This window comes from Heptranchias perlo, chromosome 7 (genome assembly GCF_035084215.1).
Source record: "Heptranchias perlo isolate sHepPer1 chromosome 7, sHepPer1.hap1, whole genome shotgun sequence".
Lineage (NCBI taxonomy): Eukaryota > Metazoa > Chordata > Chondrichthyes > Hexanchiformes > Hexanchidae > Heptranchias > Heptranchias perlo.
The window spans coordinates 67,147,217-67,165,540 of NC_090331.1; the positions used below are offsets into that span (position 1 = coordinate 67,147,217).

At 43.3% G+C, this 18,324-nt stretch overlaps 1 protein-coding gene across 1 annotated transcript in view; it reads right to left on the reverse strand.

The window, feature by feature from the left end:
* dnah7 (dynein, axonemal, heavy chain 7) overlaps window positions 1–16,708 on the reverse strand; it is a 338,773-nt gene extending 322,065 nt beyond the window's left edge. Inside the window, 3 exon segments of the mRNA XM_067987762.1 lie at window positions 3,435–3,615; window positions 14,656–14,749; window positions 16,635–16,708. Coding sequence (XP_067843863.1) covers window positions 3,435–3,615; window positions 14,656–14,749; window positions 16,635–16,636 — 277 coding nt within the window. The 5' untranslated portion in view covers window positions 16,637–16,708.
* Window positions 16,709–18,324: the final 1,616 nt, after the last annotated feature.

Consider the following 18,324-nt stretch of genomic DNA (forward strand, 5'->3'; position numbering starts at 1 on the left):
TGGGGCATGATTTTTATCTGGAGCTGAGAACAGAGTGGGGGAAGGGTAGATTTTTGCACGGGAAGCCTGGAAATGAAGTTGGCGAGGGTTGGATGGGGGAAGTCGGGCAGCGATCAATGTCCTCGGGGGTTGGATGGGGGATGTTGGGGAGAGATCAGTGTCATCGGGGGTTGAATAGGTGGGTGCTGATCACAATGTGGTGGGGGGGGGGGGGGGGGGGGGGGAGGGGGAAGAGGCGAGAAGTCGGCGATTGCAGGGGGTGCTCGGATATCGGGGGTCTGATCACAGTAGGTAAGCTTGTTGGGCCTGGAGGAAACACTCCTGCTCCTCCTGGCCCATAAGCAATGCAATAACGGCATTTACCTGATGAACTGGCCCTTCTCACCTCCTCTTACCTTGCGAGATTCACGAGCCCTAGGAAACCATCCTGGAGATGTTAAATTTAAAGCTGTTAAAATCAATTGAAAAAAAGCTACTTAACATCTCTTATCTACTTTAATTACTCTGCTAACAAGCCTCCCGCTGGCACTAATTGGAAAAGTGGCCTCGGCTCCACGCACGCATCCAAACGCGCCCACGTTAAACTCAGAAGTGGGTGCGTTGGAGCCAGGCTGCGGTCGCGACCCAAAAAACTTACTATTTTCACCCAACTCCAACTCACCTGTTCTTGGGAGTTAAAATGCCCCCCATGGGATCATTTCTTTCTTTTTTCCCTTCTCATAGCATAATCAATAGGAGAGTGAAAGACCAACAAAGGACCCCTGTTGCAAATCTCTCTTCCCTCTATCCTCTTGTATACTCATTTGTTTCTTTATTCCAGATGGCTATCATTTAACTTATTTCCACTTTAACTCTGCATATTTGCTTTTTCTGTTGTTCTAGTAACCACTGGTCTTCAATGTCAATGCCCTCAGCTTGTATTTTCTTGTGAACTATTTTGCTGGAACATATTATAGTCATAGTCATAGTCATATCATAGTAGGTACAGCACAGGAGGCCATTCAGCCCATCGTGCCTATGCTAGCTGTTTGAAAGAGTTATCCAATTGATCACATTTCCCTGCTCCTTCCACAAAGCCCTGTAATTTTTTTCCCTTCAAGTATTTATCCAATTCTCTTTTGAAAGTTACTATTGAATCTGCTTTCACCAACCTTTCAGGCAGTGCATTCCAGATCATAACTACTCGCTGTGTAAAAAAGTTTTTCTTCGCCTCTGGCTCTTTTGCCGATCACCTTAAATCTGTGCCCTCTGGTTATCGACCCTTCTTGCACTGGAAACAGTTTCTCCTTATTTACTCTGTCGAAACCCTTCATGATTTTGAACACCTCTATCAAATCTCCCCTTAACCTTCTCTGTCCTAAGAAGAACAACCCCATCTCCACATAACTGAAATCCCTCATCCCTGGCATCATTCTAGTAAATCTTTTCTGCACCCTCTCAAAGGCCTTGACATCCTTCCTAAAGGGTGGTGCCCAGAATTGAACACAATGCTGCAGCTAAGGCCTAACCAGTGTTTCATAAAGGTTTAGTGTAACTTCCTTGCTTTTGTACCCTATGCCTATTTAATAATTGTAAACAATTTTACAACACCAAGTTATAGTCCAGCAATTTTATTTTAAATTCACAAGCTTTCGGAGGCTTCCTCCTTCGTCAGGTGAACGATGTGAAAATGAAATCCTCGAAATGAAATCGCATTTATAATTCACAGAACAATGCTTGGTGATTACAGACAGTTTTTTCAACTGCCCGTTGCCAAGGCAATCAGTGTGCAGACAGACAGGTGTTACCTGCCAGGTCTCAGAATATACAAATCACCAAAAAAAACAACAAACAAAAAAAAAACAGAGATAGAGAGGTAGAAACATAGAAAAGACAGCAACTGACCCGTTATATTAAAAACAGATAACATTTGTTCGCTGGTGGGGTAACGTGTAGCGTGACATACAACTCGGATTAAGCTGAGAGACTCTGCCGCCGTACCTCTCGCACACTCCGCAACCATCTCATACACCAACTCTACAGCAGACGCCACAATCTCGAAATTGGTATTGTAAAATTGTTTACAATTGTCAACCCCAGTCCATCACCGGCATCTCCACATCATACCTATTTAATAAAGCCTAGGATCCCATATGCCTTTTTAACAGTCTTCTCAACTTGTCCTGCCGCCTTCAAAGATTTGTGTATGTGCACAGGTCTCTCTGTTCCTGCACCCCCTTGAAAATTGTACCGTTTAGTTTATATTGCCTACCAAAATGTATCACATCACACTTCTCTGTATTAAATTTCAACCTGCCACGTGTCTGCCCATTTCACCAGTCTGTCTACGTCCTCCTGAAGTCTGTTCACATTTCTGAGTCTCGTGTTATCTGCAAACTTTGAAATTATACCCTGTATACCCAAATCCAGGTCATTAATATATTTCAAAAAGAGCAGTGGTCCTAATACTGAACCCTGGGGAACACCACTGTATACTTCCCTCCAGTCTGAAAAACAACCATTCACCCTAGCCAATTTTGTATCTACACTGCCACTGTCCCTTTAATCCCATGGGCTTTAATTTTGTTAACAAGTCGATTATGTGATACTTTATCAAATGCCTTTTGAAAATCCATATACACAACATCAACCGCACTACCCTCATCAACCCTCTCCGTTGCATCATCAAAGAACTCAATCAAGTTAGTCAAACACGATCTTCCTTGTTGACTTTCATTTGTTAGCTGATACTTTTCCAAGTGCCAATTTATTTTGTCCTGGATTATTGTCTCTAAAAGCTTCCCCACCACCGATGTTAGGCTGACTGGCCTGTGATTATCCCTCTGGGTTTATCCCTCTCCTCTTTTTTGAACAGGGATGTAACATTTGTAATCCTCCGGCACAATCCCCATATCTAAGGAGGATTGGAAGATTGTGGCCAGAGCCTCTGCAATTTCTACTCTTACTTCCTTCAGTAACCTAGGATGCATCTCATCTAGACTGTGTGACTTTTCTACTTTGAGTACTGCCAATCTTTTAAGTACCTCCTTATGTTATGACTGCAGGTCATTGTCATAAAATTTGAAAAGTGACTGGATTTTTTTTAAATACCATTATTTAAGTGGAAGAGGAAATGAACAAGTTAATCTTGTTTTCAACATTATCGAGCACATATAATTTTTGCTAAAACAAATTTAAAAATTAAGCATACTAGTAGTGTGCAAATATAGTAAAACTTCATTATATTAAATTCTGATTATACATGCCTCTCATTGCCACAACCCCCATCCCACTAGAAATCCACTCTAATCAGCAACTGAGCTAAAATCTTGATTAATGGAATCTTTACTGATTCTCTCAAGTTTGCAATAAAGTTTGGCGGTATATTGTTTAAGTGTTTCCTATCATAATAATAATTTTTAAAAGAATTTTGTAAACTGTTACTGAGCTTTTACCTATTGCCTTCTTTACACTAAGAAGATAATCTTCTTTCATTTCATCTGAAAGTGACTCAATAATCTCAGTGTGTGTTTTGAGATGGAATGGCACCAAGGATAATACATCTTCCAACCAGCTGTCTTCCATAGGAGCCACATGTTCCGTGTCTATTCCATGGTTAATGTAATAGTAATACCGCTGCAAAATTAGAAGCCAAGAACATGTATTTAACAATTGATAACAGTGACAATAAAATTACATTGGTTACAAGATAAGTGTTTTGATGCTATTGAAACCACTGACATCATCATACTGCTTAACAGTGACGTATTGGTAGATAAAACAAGGAATAATTCTGTTTCCAGAGGAACCTAAAACCATCTTTCAAATATTGAAAAATTTCTGACCTGTGATCTAATTTATTAAAATATAGAAATGGTAACAGAAAGGATTGGTGCCCCAATGTATAGTGCTACACTCTTCAATATCTTGCATTTTAAAATTTAGAATAATTTTACAAAATTCAACAGTGGAACATAAGCCATCCCAGGTAACTTTTGGAATGGCATATAGCAGAGAGACATACCTCCCAAGTGTCCTGGATTACGTGGTACATTCCAATTTCATTGGTTTGAATCAAAGGAAGATACAGAACAATAGGAACAGAGCTGAGTGGCGGGATTAGTTTATATTGATCTAGTAAAGAACCAGCACAAACACAATGGGTCAAATGACCCTCTCCTGTACTGTAAATTTCTATAGTTCTAAAAACAATCATCTCACTTGCATGACGCCCTTGTAATGATCACAAACTTAACAGCACATATTAAACAACAGTGATAAGGAACTGTCTTATGCCTTCCATGTTTTATCTGCCAATATGTCATTACTGAGGTGTATGATGATGTTAAATAATTCAATATTAATCTCTGAAATGTTGCTAAGCCATTGGCGAGTATCATTTCAATCATGTGTTGTTGTTTATGTTTTATTTAAAGGAAGAACAGGCATATAAATGAAGTAAGAAACTTTTCTTTTTAAAAAGATAACCAGGGTAAAACCCCATAATCTAAATAGTAACATAAATGAAAACTCAAATGATTAAATTAAATTAAATAATTCAACATTTCATTATTATATGACTTTGTACTCCAGAAAGTAACACTTAGGTTCTTTGTTGCAGTTAGTCCTTTCTTTATAATTATGGTTCAGTGATCAATAGAGAAAGATTACCTACCTTGTAGGGTCTTAAAACCCTACAAGATAGCTAATCTATCTTCCCTCTTCATTGCACACACTATAGGAGCGCAGTCCCCACCATTTATACTGCCCACTTTTATGGCGGGCAACCGTCTATACCGAGCAATTACGATATCCATTTCCATCACCATAGAAGTCAATTACAAACATATTAAACGTGCTGGCTGTTTCGGGTCATTGAGTAAGCTCTTCGCATCTCTTTAAAGTATGATTACTTTAATTACTTACTCCTCTGTACCTACAGTTTAATGACTCTGATCGTTAAAGTTATAGGTTGAAAGGAATAAATTAACTGTGAAGACCGGTTTCCGTGTGATCTGAATTTTATTCATTTCCTTGTCATTTAAATTTTACTCATTTCCTTATCATTTAAATTTTACTCATTTCCTTGTCATTTGAAATTTACTCAAATGAGGTCGAAGCCGCCAATGCTGCAGGGAGACTGGCAATTGATGCCTACAAACTGTGAGCTGGTCAATTTCAGAGTTCCTGAACTGCCGCTGCCGCCGTTGAAACACAGAAGTTTCAAGTACCATTTAATAAGGCGGTGAGGCAAAATTAAAATCAAATTTAAGTGTCAGCACTGTTTTGTGTTTATTTGAGCAACTGTCATATGCTGCTGCCTTTAACACACTTGGATTTACTAGGTAACTTTTAATGATACACTCCAAATCCTCTGGAGGGAGCCTGGAGCTCATGGGTCAGATTTTGCTGGAGCGGGGCATCTTGTGGCGTGCCCAGTTAGTTGGAATTGTTCGTGAACGTTTAGGTTTTAAAATTTTTGCTGGAAGTGCAAGCTGATAAAGGTGCAGCAAGGGCAATAGGGCATGTGGGACCTTGGTGAACAATGGGACAAACAGTGTATCTCCTTAATCAATGAGATTTAAGGATTGAGAAATAAACAGGGGAAGGAGTGAGAAGGAGGGTGAATTATTGTGATTGAATTCAATGTCAAATCAGGTACAGGAAGAGAAATAAAGAGAGGGAAAGAATGAATGGCTTAAGAGAGAGAAAAAAGAGACAGGAAAAGTAAGATTTTTTTTATAATTTGACATTTTTAAAATCGCCTAAAACAATTCACAACCTGAAGAAATGAGACTCCACTCTTATAATTGTTTACTTTCTGGGCAAGAGAGGTTGATTGGCAGTCATTAACAATTATCACATCATCAAAAAGGTACTTACATTGATAATTACCAGACTTAACTTTCTGTGGCGAGTTTAATGGACAATTAATGTGCAAAGGTTAAGCACGAGATGCCATTTTCGTGAAGCTAACAGTGGAGCGACGCAAATCGACCAGCAACTTGTGGCGATTCACAACTGATGGGGTATCTCTTTCTCGTTACAAGTTGCTGGTCGATTTGTGCATTAATAACGGCATGTGTCATTCAGACGCTGTTATATTTTCAGCAAGATCTGGCCCGTTGTGGTTTTAAAGTCAACCGCTTAAAGTGGGCAAATCGCGTTAACACCAACGTGCCCGCTATAAGCGGTGCGGACTGTCTAACAAAGTAAACAAATTTAGGAGGCAGAGGCCCCTGTGGAAGGTACACAAGACCAGCCGTTAGGACCAGCCTGCCCAAAAGTATTGTTGTGTGTTGTAGTAACACCTAGACAGTTATGTTTAATAATGTGATGATTTCTCCATTTAGTAGCCTTACGTGTGTTAATAATTGAAGCCTGACCGAGATGCCCAGGAAGCAGACATGGGACTGCTAATGTTAACCTTTGATCTTAGTCTCAACCTGTTCAATTTGTTTGAAAGATGGTAGCAGTGGAGAATACATCGAGCCTTCCATTTAACTATCCATTGCTTGGTTACCAGTTTGCCTGTGTCCTTGCATTATAGGAAACACAAATTGTTGGGACTGTCCAAATTGTTCTATATGAGATATAATAGCTTTTGGTTCTGTGGCATCGACATTCTAGTTCTGAAATGTTTGCTGGGGGATAAAATGGGATAACATCTTTTTGACCCAAATGAAATTGGAATCATTCTTAAGGAAAAGCTTTAGATGGGTTCTAAGAATAGTCCTCAAAATGCCAAAACAAATGAAGCTAATGCAAATAAGGGCTTACAATCCATTCTGCAAAACAAAACTAATGTTGATAACAAATGCAGCATTCCATGAAAGAAATTTAAACTTCCATGTTCAAAGAGATTTGAATGGTGAGTACATTAACTTATGAAGAACTGAATTATTCTCCCAATTAAGAACCAGTGAGGACTTAGTTGGGCACAACTTTCAAATTCCTTGCAAAAACAGGACACTCCCAACAAATTATGATTCCTATGATGCAAGGATCATCTGCTAGTGAAGCAAACACCCAATGCATCATGAAAGACTGAAATTGCTGCAGCATGAACCCAAAGAGAACTACATTTCAAACAAATGTTGAACAGATGCTTGAAATGTTCCAAAATATATGAGACTCTGACAAATGCAGGAATTTCTGTCTTCATTCTATATGATGTTAGATAAATAAAGCTGATTTAAAAGTGGATTGAACCAATGGTTTATCCAAGGTGTCTTTTCTCTGGCCAAGTTCATAGGCAGACTGCTATATTACAACAACAACTTGCATTTATATAGCACCTTTAATGTAGAAAAACATCCCAACATGCTTCACAGAAGTGTATTCTGACAAATACTGACACCAAGCCAAAGAGGGAGATATTAGGAGGGGGGACTAAAAGCATGGTCAAAGAGATAGGTTTTCAGGAGCATCTTAAAGGAAGAGAGAGAGGTGAAGAGGCAGAGAGATTTAAAGAAGGAATTCCAAAGCTTGGGGCTTGGACAGCTGCAGGCAAGGCTTCCAATGTTGGGGCAAAGGAAGTCGGGGATGCACAAGAGGCCAGAATTAGAGGAACGCAGAGTTCTCAAAGGGTTGCAGGGCTAGAGGAGGTTACTGAGATAGGGACGGGCGAGGTCATGAAGAGATTTGAACACGAGGATAAGATTTTTAAAATTGAGGTGTTGGGGGGACTGGTAGCCAACGTAGGTCAGCGAACACAGGGGTGATGGGTGAGTAGGGCTTGGTGTGGGTCAGGATACAGGCAGCAGAGTTTTGGATGAGCTGAAGTTTATGGAGGGTGGGGGATGGGAGGAGGGCCAGGAGAGCATTGGAATAGTCAAGCCTGGAGGTAAAAAAACATGGATGAGGGTTTCAGCAGCAAATAGACTGAGGCAGGGGTGGACACGGGCGATGTTATGGAGGTGGAAGTAGGCGGTCTTTGTGATGGAGAGGATGTGGGGTCGGAATATCAACTTGGGGGTCAACCAAGGTTGCAAACAGTCTGTTTCAGCTTGGGCCAGGGTGGGGGATGGAATCGATGGTGAGGGAATGGAGTTTGTGGTAATGGGAATGTGATTGGTCTTGGGCAGTGGTGCAAAAGAGGCAATAGCGAATTGGCAGCCCGTTTTACACCCTGCCCAATTTTCTTTTCCATTGAAGTCAAGGTGTGAACAACCCCAAGAAAAGACATTTCTTAGTCTATTAACATAGTATTTGCTGTGATGTATGTCTGCTCAGATAGACCTTGAAAATGTGCAGGCCTTCCAATGCACCCCTGGCATATCTCAGCTAGAATTCAGCAGAAGACCCAGGAAATAGACCAGGCCCTGGACATACCAGGTCCTAGCCTTTGCTGGTACTTTGAAGGATCCAGGGATCTTGTCTGGGGCGGAACCTCCATCCGCGAGTAAATTGAAGCCACTTACCTTGGCTTCCGGGTTGGAAACCTGCGCAGTGGGCGAACTGCGCACCTGCATCACAGGCTGTCAGCTGGAGGAGCCCTATTTAAAGGGGCAGTCCTCCAATGCTGCTCCTGCAGCAAACAGCCAAAATTACATCATGGAGCAGCCCAGGGGAAAGGCTGCTCCCAAGTTTAATGATGCCTCACTCCAGGTCTTACTGGATGGGGTGAGAAGGAGGAGGGAGATCTTCTACCTGGTGGACGGGAGGAAGTGGCCTGCCTCTGCCACCAAGAAGGCCTGGCTCAAGGTGGCGGAGGAGGTCAGCAGCACCACCAACATATCCCGCACCTGGATATAGTGCAGGAAGCGCTTCAATGACCTAACTAGGTCAGCCAAAGTGAGCACACTTATTTCATTATCCTACACTCCGTCTTCCACATCACCGCCCCCACCCCACAACTCCTTCTGCACTGCCAACACTACTCTATCACATCACTCCTCACACCCACTCAAACCTCATCCTCAACTTACCTGCACTTACTCACCTCCCCCGTACTCATCCCACCACTACCACTCAACCCAATCCTCATACAATCTCGTGGCTCTGTCTCATACTCACCCTCTGATGCACCTCTTTCACGGTCACCCTCACCCAACCTGCCACTACCTCTGCTGCAGCCACAGGGGATGCATCACGTATGAGTAGTAGGAAGCGTAAGGCAAAGGTTTTGTGAGCACAAAGGGGATGCACAAAGGTGTTTGACGGTTTGTCATGTTTTTTATTTATATTTGATTTTGGTTCAACTCACATTAAATATTATATTGTCACCACTACTGCCATGTCTTGGCCATTCTTGATTGGCTTGTGCAATAAGTCCCTTTCATGAGGTTCTCCATGAACACCCACACTTGATGCCACCCATTGGGTCACCCTACAGTGGGTGTATGTGTAGTTGCACGACTATTTTGTGCAGGTGCCTGTGGCGCAGCACTGTGTTGTGGAGCTCCACGTGGTGGACGGCATGCCTGGCGAGGCTGGTGATGTTGCTCATCCTCGGATGAAGTGATGAATGCAGCCATGATGCCCCCCATCCTGACGGTATGAGTTTGAGGGGGTCCGCAAAGTAGGTAAATGTGTTTGCACAGCAGAGATTAGGCTATAAATTAATAATTTTGAGTGGAAAGACAAAGGTGTTGCAGCCAAAACTTTGTCTGAAGTGACAGAGTGCCCTGCTGCAATAAATGAGGTATTCTTCCCAACTGTCAAAAAATCCTTTGCATCTCCCACTGGCTGCTGACTGACACACATCTGCTCCAACAGGGAGTGTTTCCCACAGCACGGGAAACACGCTGAGGATCCATGAAAATTGCACCCCTGCCAAAATCTCCTGCCAATTAGGTCTGTCAAGTACCTCAACTAGGTAAGTATTTAAATTGTCACCCCACCGGCTTTAATTGCCGGTGAGAGTCCTGCATGCGCGAGCTGCGTGCGCACCTGAACGCGTCACTGGGGAACCCGGAAGTGGACGGGTTGGAGCCGGGCTCCGGACCCACTCCGGGATTCCCCAATTTTACAAGCCCCCCCACCCTCAACACACCCGCTCGGCCATCCTAAAATCGACCCCATGGTCTCCCATATCAGAGGGGGCAAGGACACCTAAGCTGTGATATCCTACTTCCTTTTGCCAGCCACTTTGGGGCCAGTGCAAGTATCGGTGCCAGTATGCGAAGTGACCTGAGGCATACCAGCCTCCTGAAGGGCAGAAATGGACCGCACTGTGGGGGGGTGGATTCAAACTAGGAAATGATCTGGGCCCCAAGAAGGTGAAAAAAAAAATCAATTTTTACTATCGACTCTCTATGGACAGGGGAGCTTAAATTGTTTCTCTGAGGAAGGGGGAACCGGGCACCTCCCCAGACAGCAGCAATTTCCACCTGAGATGCATCCCTACTGGCGGGTCAGTGCAGGAGAGCACCAACAGACACAATCCCAGTGTAACTGCCAGGAATTTCAGGGCCAAACCAGTGTTCTATTCACCTTGGTTCTTTGCGTTAGTGGAAAATAGGAACTCCATTAGAATAAAATCTTGCATATGTGCCATCAAAACTGCATTTTTAAGAAGATGCTGAGAGGAGCTGCAAAAATTATGGGTGTTTCCTTTGTGTTTTAAATAGTCAACTCGGTTGGTGCAACATGCAAATCTGATTTTTAAGATGGATTGTGCTTGCCTATCTTTCTGCTTTTGTATATAATTTTATCTGTAAATAAACCTGGACAGTAGTTTTAGCTAATATCACAGCAATGTGGTATTTTTCCACCTTTTGAGGTGATGAGGGAATGTTGTGAGCATCCCACTTATTTTCCAATAAGCAGTTTACCACAATTTGGAGTTAATCATTAGACCTGCATTACATTAACCCATATGGAGAAACTTCGTATGCTCCAATCAACTCTACTTCTCTGCTTCATACGTAAATGCCATACATTTTGCTATTTAACTATAAATGATAATAGTAAACTGAAGTATGACTTTAAAAAGGTGATTGATTCACGTTTGCACTCCCTGGTCCAATTATCCCTCGTACTTTAACTTCATTTCACCTGAAGACTATACTGGGTCATGACTCCCTGATGTAGATTTTCGTCTTCACCGCTTGGGTGATAATCTGGCACAGAGGATCACCCACCCTTTATAGAACTCGCCCGAATTTCATTCCATTGAATCCCCCTATCTACAATGCCACAGGAGATTGGCTAGTTATTTTATAAATATTAGGGGCACATACCAACCTAGCTCAAAAATCAGGAGAGTTGCCAAAACCAGTTTGAAAAAATCTTTGAATTGATTGGTTTTCCAGTGTTTGCCAGTTGCTGATTGGTAGTTGTTTCCTATATAAAAATGGTGATTGGGCTGCCCACAGGCCTGAGTGGCCCACCCAGTTCTCTCAGATCCCAACATCCTGAGTCCCCTCAGTCTCCAGGCCACTTACCTTGAGTATATAGAACAGCACTCTGAAAGCCCCATCCCCACATCCTGGTACCCACCTCTACTCACAAATACCTCTCATCTTATTATATATCCTAGGCCTGAGATGGGTAATGGTTAGATAGTGAGTATATCAGTAAAAGAACATATGAGAGACAATATGCAGAAAAGAGAGGATGCAGAACAGAGGAGACACTTGCAGAAACAGAGCATCGGACCCAAACAGATAAATAAAGACACCAGAGTGAGAAAAATGTGCAACAGCCAAATGAAGAGAAAAGAATTGAATGCAAACAAAGAAAAAAGAGAGGGATTACATTAGCAAAGAAAAAGTCAGAGGAAGAGGGCTACAATGCCGTGGAGGAGGAACCATGCAATGCACCACTTTACTTTCTAATGTTATAAAACATTATGATGTCCTCCAACTCACATGAGCAACACCATGGAAGATCCACTAGTTCATAAAAAAGCAATAAATCACAACGAATCACTATAAACTGAACAATACTGATTGCTTCAAATAATACTGAACAGATGGAAAAGCTACCAATTAACAAGCACCAGTTAATACAGATTAGAAAAACATCTAATGAAGAGCCAGCAAGCAGCAAAAAAGCTGAAAAAGCCAAAATAGGCATTCAACAAACAGGTGAAGGGAACCAATTTGCTCGGAATTTTTTTTCTGTCGGTTTCCCGCCCAACAGACAGGCCTGATTGACAGGCTGGTCTCAGTTGGATGGGAGAAGAGAAAGAAAGAGGAAGCGAGCAGGCAAGTGTTAGGTGGGGGGTGGGGGGTGGGGGGTGGGGGGTGGGGGGTGGGGGGGGGGGAAGTCACGGGTCATCGGGGGGCTCAATCATTCGGGAGGTCAGTTGTTACCGGGGGGAGCGCCAATCATCGGGGGGGGGGGGGTCAGTCATTGGGGGTTAGTCATCGGGGAGCTCAGAGATCGGGGGGGGGTGGGGGTCGGAGATCGGGGGGGGGTGGGGGTCGGAGATCGGGGGGGGGTGGGGGTCGGAGATCGGGGGGGGGTGGGGGTCGGAGATCGGGGGGGGGTGGGGGTCGGAGATCGGGGGGGGGTGGGGGTCGGAGATCGGGGGGGGGTGGGGGTCGGAGATCGGGGGGGGGTGGGGGTCGGAGATCGGGGGGGGTGGGGGTCGGAGATCGGGGGGGGTGGGGGTCGGAGATCGGGGGGGGGTGGGGGTCGGAGATCGGGGGGGGGTGGGGGTCGGAGATCGGGGGGGGGTGGGGGTCGGAGATCGGGGGGGGGGGGGGTCGGAGATCGGGGGGGGGTGGGCGTCGGAGATCGGGGGGGGGTGGGCGTCGGAGATCGGGGGGGGGGTGGGGGTCGGAGATCGTGGAGGTGGTTGTTGTAGGTAAACTTGTTGGGCTTGGAGGAAGCACTCCTGCTCCTCTGGCCCCAAAAGCTGTACTATAAAGGCACTTACCTGCAGTTTTGGGCCTTCTCGCCTCCTCTCATGGCCTGAAGTAGAAGGCCCGGGAGTCCCGGCCCCCAGGGATTAAAAACAAAAAAGTGTCAAAATGGAGGCCCGCAGCCTCTTTGAAAGTTGTCACTGACCGACCCGCCTCCTGAGAGTGGGTTGTTTTCCGCCTCTCGTCCTGCCTCCGTGAAAACTGGAAAAGGGCGGGTTGGAGACTGGTTTTAGATTTTTAAAATTTTTACTGCCCCCACCCCTCCGCCCCCAACCTACCTGTTTTTCCCATTTAAAATCATGCCCAAGATTTCTAAACCAACAACACATAAAAGATTAAATAATGTACAACAAAATAATTAAAGTTATCCATAGAGTTGCCTTTTCTGTTTGAAATCTCTGCAACAGCTTCTCCCACACAAGCATGAGTTTTAGTTGTTTCCTGCACAGTATCTTCTTCTGTTGGGCTTTCTCGCCTACTTTTTCCCATAAAAGTGTGTGCCTATTGCACATTTACAGCCTCCAACACTGCGTCCACAGAAACACGATTGTGTGCTATTTCTCATGTACTAGAGGTTATTATGTTTCGTGCTGGCATTAAAGTTTTTCTCTGAACTTGTTTAATAATTTTTTTTTTATCTTTAGTGGCTTTTGGTGGGTTTTTTTTGGCCTCCTTTCCACTCTCTAGAGGTGTACCTCCTGTAACCTTTAACTTGACCGTGCCCAACCGTCCAGCTTGTGTATATTTGTTTGGAAGATAAAGTTCTTTTTACTCCAGATTTGTGGTAAATCTGTTACTTTGTCCAATCAAATCTTTATCATTTCACAATTAATTTTAGCCATTCGTGTACTGGGGACTGTTATGTTACGGTTCTATTTTTTAACAAAATGTTTTGCCTACTGCCTGCTTCGCAGGAAGGGTTGCTTTTAGATTTCTTTGGCGGTTATTAAAAAAAACTTCTAAAAATACATAATTTAACAAAGAAAACTATTTTCATATTATATAATAGTACATTGTACATTATGTGGTATAACAACCCAGTTATTATAAAACAACTTATCCTCTGATTCACTGTGATCAATGCCATGGGAGAGCTGTTGGTATATAGATTAGCAAATGGAGAAAAATATATCATTTTATCTTTTCAATGTGTTTCTGTTGTTTCTAAAGAGATTGAGTACGACTATCATCATTAATCTTTCCTACACCATTAAATACAATGAGAAACCACAACTGGTGTCTTCTATTTGCCATTATCATGACACAGCAAAGGTCCAGTATTTAAATTTTAATCATTTTTCCTAAAGAAAATACTTGCAAAGCAATGTGAAATGTTCATCATAAATAACATTTGGCTGGATGAAGAGAAGTAGCCAAACTGGCAATTTTAAATTATTCAAACAGAGTTAGTTTGCCATTACTACACATTCAAAGTTACTTTTCTAACTCAAGGGATGATATTTTGTCACTCATACTGACTGCTCTTTGCAGCTTTCACCATAGGCATATGTTTCCCTCATAATAGCTACAAACATGAGTTAATTTACTGGTTCTGAATATTACATTAATGACAAAGCAATTCCCAGTTTACAGCATTCTTAAAATAAACTGCAAACTTTTTTTTAAATTACTATTATTTTCCTGTAAAATTATTTTCTGGACACAAAGTGATAAAAACAACATAACAACACTTGGATGCAATTTTAAACCTGCAACTCTTGTCTAGCTTTTGAATTTATAAAGACATTAAAAATTGTGCTTACTTTGTAGCAACACTTATAAACAAGGAAGTACATAAATATCAAGTCAGTAAGAAAATTGATAAGTATTTTAAATAGCAAGCATGTTTTTCTCTTACCAGGATGTCTTTCTCCACTGTTGAAGGAGATCCAGATGTTGAAGGTTCAGTTTCATCCAAAGAAGGAGGCTGTCTGGCAGTACAGTCTTGTTGCCTGTTATTTAAAATGGTCAATGGTAAAATAGGCTTTTGCAAACAAATATGTACATATAATATGTATGTCAGGAGCAATTTTATATGATTAAAAATTTATACATTTAAATATTTGGCAAAAAAGCATTAAAACATAGCACAACTCGTAAGTCCTGAAGTCACAAATGAGTTACACAGGCCAGCCTCACAGGTGGAATGAAAATGGTGATCAAGGTCTTTCACTTCTGCACTGAACTCGCCTATGATTTTCCCCCCATTAGAGTAAATGGGCAGCAATCCCCAGCCAGGATCTGTAGTGAATAAAGTAGACTGGGCATATTCCTGTTTAAAACACATGAGATATAGGGGCTTGTAATGCACACACCTCCACGCTGATGAGTTGACCTCACAGGATAAAGTGAGGTCAGATCATTTGCATAATTTTGTGACCCTCTGGATGTCTCTCATGATGAGCTGGGAATACCAGGGTCACAATGTTGGGCATCAGAAGTCGGTGAAAAACTGCTGGCTCTCCATTGTGAGCCAATCAATCACCCCGTATTGGGAAGGCGGGGGAGGGCGCGGCGGGGGGGGGGGGGGGGGGCGGGTGGGTTGAGGAGCCACAATGGGGCTCAGGTGTAGCGGGGGGGGCAAAAAGCACAGTGCCTGAATTGTAAGAAAATTTTAAAGGGTGGACTCTCTCTCTCTATCCTTGTTCCAAATGCGAACTGTGCTTCATTGCTGCTCAGGAGTTCCTGACACATTGTGGGCAATCACTAATTTACAACGAAGTGAGGACCTAGTGAACCAGGCTCTGCAGGCCCCTTTGCGTCACCACCTTCACTGAAGAACTCTGGGCGCCTCAGGCATCTTGTAGGCCTCAGGCATCCGTTCCATACTGTGCTTAATGTTTTTGTTACAAGTTTCGGGTCTACCTTAGATATTCTCTTAGGTGCAGCAGTCCTGGTAACTGCGGTAAGTGGTCCAACCTCATTATGCTCAGGGCTGTGCCCTTACTGCCCCAATATCTAATTATACAAGAGCAATTGCGACTATTGATGCAGAATATTTATATGGTGCTGGAAATAATTCTTCTTTGCATTGCAACAGAATTCTTGTGAGTCACTTAACAGTGAAACTAATCTAAAACTGTACAAGCTTGTTATTAGGAGTTAAAGTATTGTTTAAATTCAATGCTAATGTGTGTCTGGAATCAATAAATTGCCCTTATATGCAGCCACTTACCTGGTCAGATTTTGCATGTCACTATCAGGCTATGTGCTGGCCCAAGGCAAACCTATGCTGGGAGTTTATGCTAATTATTCAAACGGACTGACCCTACAAAATTTGTTATTCATCTCAGTAGAGTGTGGGCAAACACTGGCCAGGCATCTAACCAATCCCAGCACAGATTTTGCAGGTCTTGCAGATTTAGGGCTTTACTGCAACTTTCTTACTCCCACAGGACTTTTGTATTAACTAAGTTTACTGTAAAAGTCAACACTATCTCTTAGACCTCTCCCTGTCATGCTGCCTCTCCCATTTTCAATCCTGTTGCTTCTAAGATGGGTGGAGAAATTTTACAGCAGGAGAAATTCCATACCAATTTTTGTGGCTGTGAAGTTATGGAACCGGAGGAGCCCCAGGAATGGTGACCTGGGATAATTTGTCCTCCAATAATTTCTCCTTCCCCTGGGGAAGCACTTGGTCTACTGAGGACTTCTCTTTGATTGGATGGTGGAAAATCAGGAAATCTCCATGTAGGGCAAGTGCAGGAGCAAACTTGCGCCCAATAGCTCTATGGCACAACATATTGAAACATCTGCCTGCTGGACCAACATGCCAACTTTTATTAAAACACATTTTACAGCAACATTAAGCACAGCATGAACTGAATATGTACCTACATTATGATATTAACTAGAGTACTTCTAAACTGCTCACGATCCTTCTTTGGCTGGGACAATCCATCAGGGGTTGACCGAGTTCCTCCATTTGAGCTGACGCCAGAAGTTCCAGACTCCCAAGCTTTGCCTCGTTTGCGTTTCTGTGGTGGTGAACCCCCTGCGATCAAGAATTTGTTGAGGTTATTGTTTTCATTTTTAAGTACATAAAAATGCCTTGCAATGGGTCACCTCTGTCATTCAGAGTTTAAAATTAATAGTAAAGCCATTACTCCAATTTGCCTAGTTTCAAAAATGGCTATTTTAAATTACCCTTTAGAAGTCCAATTGTTTATCATGTGTTGTAAATGTTATGACTATGAGACACTAATAAAAAATATTGTTATGGTAAGAGGTATCAAGTAAAGTTGGCCAGCCTGAAATTTTCCAGGTCAAGGTAATGCCAAGCTGGCCAGAGGTCTGTGCCGTCTTTTGGAGCCAAAACTGGAACAAAACCAATTAAAAACATGTGGATTTTTCACACAAAACAAGAAGAAACAATTGGCATAATATATGATGATGATGTAGCTCTTAAGCATGATGGTTTTCCTTGATAAATGTTGTTTCAAATCTTATTTGATGATTTTATCGATATTTTCTGTTAACTTTTCTCTCTTGATTAATCTACCACAAGATCAATAACCATCAAACCCTGCCCTGAGTCTAGAATACTGTTTTGATTTTGTATTAGTTCCAATGCATTTGGCACAGCCCACTCCCTAATTTTGCATCAATGCCGATGAAGATTACTATAAAGCTAACTGCTAACATTTCATTAACAGAGTTTACCAGCCTCCCAGTGATTCACATGAATATTTCTAAAAATTTCCCCTTCATTCAATCAGTTTAAATTTCTCATTTGTTTCTCCTCAGTTTCAAATTCTAATTACTTTAATTCTGCCTATCCCTATATACATAGGGCTCAATTTTAAAAGTGAAAAACGGGTGGGTTGGGGGTGGGGGGGCATTGAAAATTGCCATCATTTAAGAACCGCCCCCAACCCGCCTATTTCCGGTTTTCACAGGGGCGGGAAGAGGGGCGGGCAACTAACCTGCTCCCAGGAGGCGGGTTCGGGTCTTAAAACCTTTCGAGGAGGCTTTGGGTCTCCATTTTTCTGGACTTCCCGATTTCAACCCCGGGGGGACTGGGATTCCCGGGCCTTCTGTTTTACGCCTCGTGAAAGGAGGCGAGAAGACTCAAGACTAACAGGTAGGTGCCTAGAAATGCACAGCTTGTGGGCCCGTGGGAGCAGGGGTGCTTCCCCCAGGCCCAACAAGCCTACCTGCACCGACCCCCCAACGATCATGGACACCCGACCCCCGATCGCGGACCACTGATCCCCGATCTCGATCCTCCCCCACCCCGATCCCGATCCTCTCCCCCACTCCGATCCTCCAACCCCCAACCCCGATCCTCCCACCCCCGACCCCCAATCCTCCCCCTTAATGATCATGGACCGCCGCGATGACCCCCAACCCCAACACCCCCCCCCCCCCAGTGACTGACCCCCGATCCCTCCCCCCATGACTCACGACCCCGTGCCAACCTATGTCCACCCATGCCAACCTATGCCTATCCATACCCCATGCCCAACCATAAACCATGCCTAACCATGCCCACCCATGCCCCCGTGCCCCCCCACACACCCCCATG